The sequence below is a fragment of the Otolemur garnettii genome, unplaced genomic scaffold (assembly GCF_000181295.1).
Source record: "Otolemur garnettii isolate 467f Iridium unplaced genomic scaffold, OtoGar3 scaffold00043, whole genome shotgun sequence".
In the NCBI taxonomy this organism is placed as follows: domain Eukaryota; kingdom Metazoa; phylum Chordata; class Mammalia; order Primates; family Galagidae; genus Otolemur; species Otolemur garnettii.
Window position 1 is genome coordinate 3576623 of NW_003852438.1, and position 4054 is coordinate 3580676.

A 4054-nucleotide genomic window follows, 5' to 3' on the forward strand; every position below is an offset into this window, starting at 1 on the left:
AAAAAAAAAAAAGACCAAAAGGCCCAGCAATTCTTTTGCCTCAGACCCTCAAGTAGCTGGGACTACAGGTGCCTGCCACAATGCCGGGTATTTTTTGTTGTTGTTGCAGTTGTCATTGTTGTTTAGTAGGCCCGGGTTGGGTTTTAACCCACCTGCTTCGGTGTATGTGGGCTGAGCCTGTAGATACATCATAGAGTATTTTATTTCTGTAAAGCTTGTGTGTTATTTATATAGTTTGTGATTTTTTTTAAACAGGAGCCAAATTTCCTCACTTTTGTCTTTACAGAATACATAATTTTTAAAAAGCTTATTCTCATCAGAAGCTTCTATCTCCTGATCATTCTGGTTGATTTCCTTTCTTTTCAGTGTCAAGTGTGGAAATGATGCTCTTAACCTTGAAGAATTCCTAGCTGTTGAAATCCTTACTATATTAAAAAGATGTGATAGAGCAGGATTGATTTACTTTCTCTTTTAAAATTTTTTGTATTTATTTATTTACTTACTATTATTTTTTGAGACAGTGTCTCACTATGTCACCCTCAGTAGAGTGCCATGGCATCACAGCTCACAGCAACCTCCAACTCTTGGGCTCAAGCAATTCTTTTGCCTTAGCCTGCTGAGTAGCTGGGACTATAGGTACCTGCCACAACCCCCGGCTAATTTTGGTTGTAGTTGGCCTGGGCTGGATTCAAACCCACCAGCTCTGGTGTATGTGGCTGGCACCCTAGCTGCTGAGCCTGTGATTTACTTTCTTCAGTTCTTTTTCTAATTCATAATTTCTTATTCTTTAATTTTAGTGTAGAAGTAGCCTAAGATTGTGGCAAAATTTGGTTTAAGGTGTGTTTTCCCCCCAGGTGTTATAAAGCTAATATAAACCTACCATATGGTAACTTGATTCTGTTTATTGCAAACAAAATCTTTCAGTTGTCTCATAGAAAAGACAGCAGGCACAAAGAGCCATTTACTAAAGCTTACCTCCGAATACTAAACTGATATATATATTTTTTGATTAAGACCAGAGTCAAAGCATTAAGTATTAGGGGGATGTGTGCTTGCAAAAGCGGGGTTGGAAGCATCTCATGCTTTGCTTTCTCTAGTCTGGCACAGGAAAGCAAAGAAATGGTCTTATCTCACTGTTACTGAATAATACTTGCTATCTTTACTTTAAACCTCTAACCTCTCATGACTAACATTATATCTTATTGCATTTGAACATTAATGAAACCTCACCTAGTACTTTGCATAGATTCTAGTTAGTCTGGAGGTTAAGGGATAATATGTCCTTTTGGTGTTTTCTTCCTGGCTGACACATTAATTTATTTACTGTGCTTCAAGTGGATAAATTTCTGTGCCAGCCAGGATCTTAACTAATAAGCTAGGTAAGTATGTGAGTATTTTTTAAAAACCTATTTCATGTGCTAAAAGTAAAATAGTGAAATTTTTTAGTGTCCGTTACCATTTGTTATTTTTCCTTATTTCTGTAAATGAATAATTGAGATTGTTATTTCGCAGTTCCAGCTACTAGAAAATAACTTTTGTTTATTTTGTACTTTGTGGGTTCTGAGCCATGAATGGCCCTCATCTCACTCTCATGCTTTCATGGAGGTGAGTTGGTGGAGATGAAGTGGCTTTTTGCTCTGTGGTGGTAGAGAATGAGTGTGTGTTACGCATGGCCTCTCTGTTGAAGCTGTACATGTTCACTGGATGAGTAATTTTGTTTCACAGATGCAGCATTTAAAATCCTGAACCCTATGACTGTTCCAAGATTTTTTAGGCTGAATAGCAACAATGCCTTGATAGAGTTCTTGTTGGAGGTAAGAAAGAGTCTGTGTCATTGGTGGTGGGAGATAAATGACATTCTTTACATGTTGATAATTTCTAGTCACGTAAAAACAGGAAGACATCATCTTCTTTTTAAGGGTACTCCTGAGATAAGAGAACATTATCTTGACTCTAAAAAGGATGTAGACCGTCATCTGAAATCGGCCTGTGAGCAGTTCATTCAGCAGCAGACCAAGCAGTTTGTGGAGCAGCTGGAGGAGTTCATGACAAAGGTATACACCTGGTGCCTATTTGGTAAAGTCATTTTGCATTCTTCTGTAGATAGCCTTTTGAATTATCCTCTTGTGAAAACTGACAGAGGATATTAAACCCATGTTTTAATGATTCTGTCTAGGAAATCACCATGTTTCCTATTATGGCTGCTTTTGGTTTATAGATTTTTAGAAATGCTTGAAGAGTTTTTGTTTTTAAAAGGAAGAGTGCAGATATTACAAAGCTAGTTAGAGCCTCCCATGGGTTAGCTGTGTGCCTTTATCCTCTTGATGGTTATCTGCAGGTGGACTGGGCCCCTCACTTTCCTGGGATCTCCCTTTCTCCAGGGCCTGCATGGCAGCAGTCATAGTCGTGGATAAAGTTTTCTGTTACTTAAAATGGGTGATTTATTTCCTTGTTGTTTCATACACTATTTCTTTCTTCCATTTTCCCTGGATAATTGACAGTTGAAGATTTTATGACACAGCATCGTTAACCACCAGACAAATGGATTTAATATACAATCAGTCCTCACTTAACATTGGCCATAGCTCTATGGAAACTGTGACTTTAAGTGAAACGACATATAACAGAGTGAAATGACGTTATCTGAGGACATATGAGGCTATATGTTGTTTCACTTAAAGTCCCAATTTCCAAGGACATTTCACCTACTTTAATGGAAGACTGACAGTATAAGTGGATGTTATGGTTGATCTAGCTCTGTCTCCTAAGCTAAAATCTATCAGCTGGTAAATACCAGCAAAGAAAAAGGCAGGTCCTGGCCATTTTCACACTCTTGTTTCAACTTAATCAGTTTTAAAAAATTTAGATGTCATTACTTAGGACTTAAAGATGTTTAAAAAGTCTAGAAATTAACTTTCATTCATTAAGCCTCTACTGTATACCCCAGACTTGTATTAGAGGACATCATTAAAAACAATAAAAATGTGGCAAGTGTGGTGGTTCATGCCTATCCTAGCACTCACTTGAGCTTAGGGGTTTGAGACCAGCCTGTGCAAGAGCAAGACCTCTTCTCTACAAAAAATAGAAAAATTGTCCCAGCTACTCAGGAGGCTGAGGCAAGAGAATTGCCCTAAGCCCAGGAGTTGGAGGTTGCTATGAGATGTGTGACACCACGGCACCCTACCAAGGGCGAAAAAATGAGACACTTTCTCTACAAATAAAAAGGAAAAATTAGCCTGAAATGGTGGCATGTGCCTATAGTCCCAGCTACTCAGGAGGCTGAGGCAGGAGGATCACTTGAGGCCGGGATTTTGAAGTTGCAGTGAGCTATAATGACAGCACTCTAGCTGGGATGACAAAGGAAGATTCTGTCTCCAAGAAAAGAAAATATGATGGCCCTTTTCCTCAAATTTGGCCAGTCTTAATTGGGCAGGTAAGATGTATCTAAGAAACAACCAGGAGACAGGGAGACTGCAAATTGTTCATTAGCAACTTGTTGCTGGGTCCATCAACACTAATAGGAAAGACAGAAGATAATAGTTTTAAAAATCATAAAAAGGGGCGGCGCCTGTGGCTTAGTGAGTGGTGCGCTTGCCCCATATACCGAGGGTGGCGGGTTTAAACCCAGCCCTGGCCAAACTGCAACAAAAAAATAGCCAGGCATTGTGGTGGGCACCTGTAGTCCCAGCTACTCGGGAGGCTGAGGCAAGAGAATCGCTTAAGCCCAAAGAGTTGGAGGTTGCTGTGAACTGTGACACCAAGGCACTTTACCAAGGGTTAATAAGTGAAACTCTGTCTCAAAAAAAAAAAAAATCTAAAATAAATAAGTAAATAAATAAAAAGACCCCAAAAACAAATACAGAAGGTCAAAACAAACTTCCTTTGTTTATCATTGGTGGGTGGGTGTATTACTTCTTTAAAGGATTTTAGTCCATTAACGCTTCAGTGTTTGGAATGTGAGTGTATGTGTTTTTTTCCACCATAAAAATTTACAAGGAGGGTGGCAGAAATGTGTTCTATCAGGTTTTGATTTTTTTTTTTTTTTTTTTTTTTT

General features: G+C 38.8%; 1 protein-coding gene across 4 annotated transcripts in view; it reads left to right on the forward strand.

The window, feature by feature from the left end:
* Positions 1-4054, forward strand: part of COG3 (component of oligomeric golgi complex 3) — a 70510-nt gene that overhangs the window by 50904 nt on the left and 15552 nt on the right. For all 4 annotated transcript variants that reach the window (XM_003790358.3, XM_023513588.1, XM_023513589.1 and 1 more), the window contains 2 exons: positions 1726-1814; positions 1920-2054. In XM_003790358.3, the coding sequence (XP_003790406.1) occupies positions 1726-1814; positions 1920-2054 (224 nt within the window). The remainder of the gene's footprint in view (positions 1-1725; positions 1815-1919; positions 2055-4054) is intronic.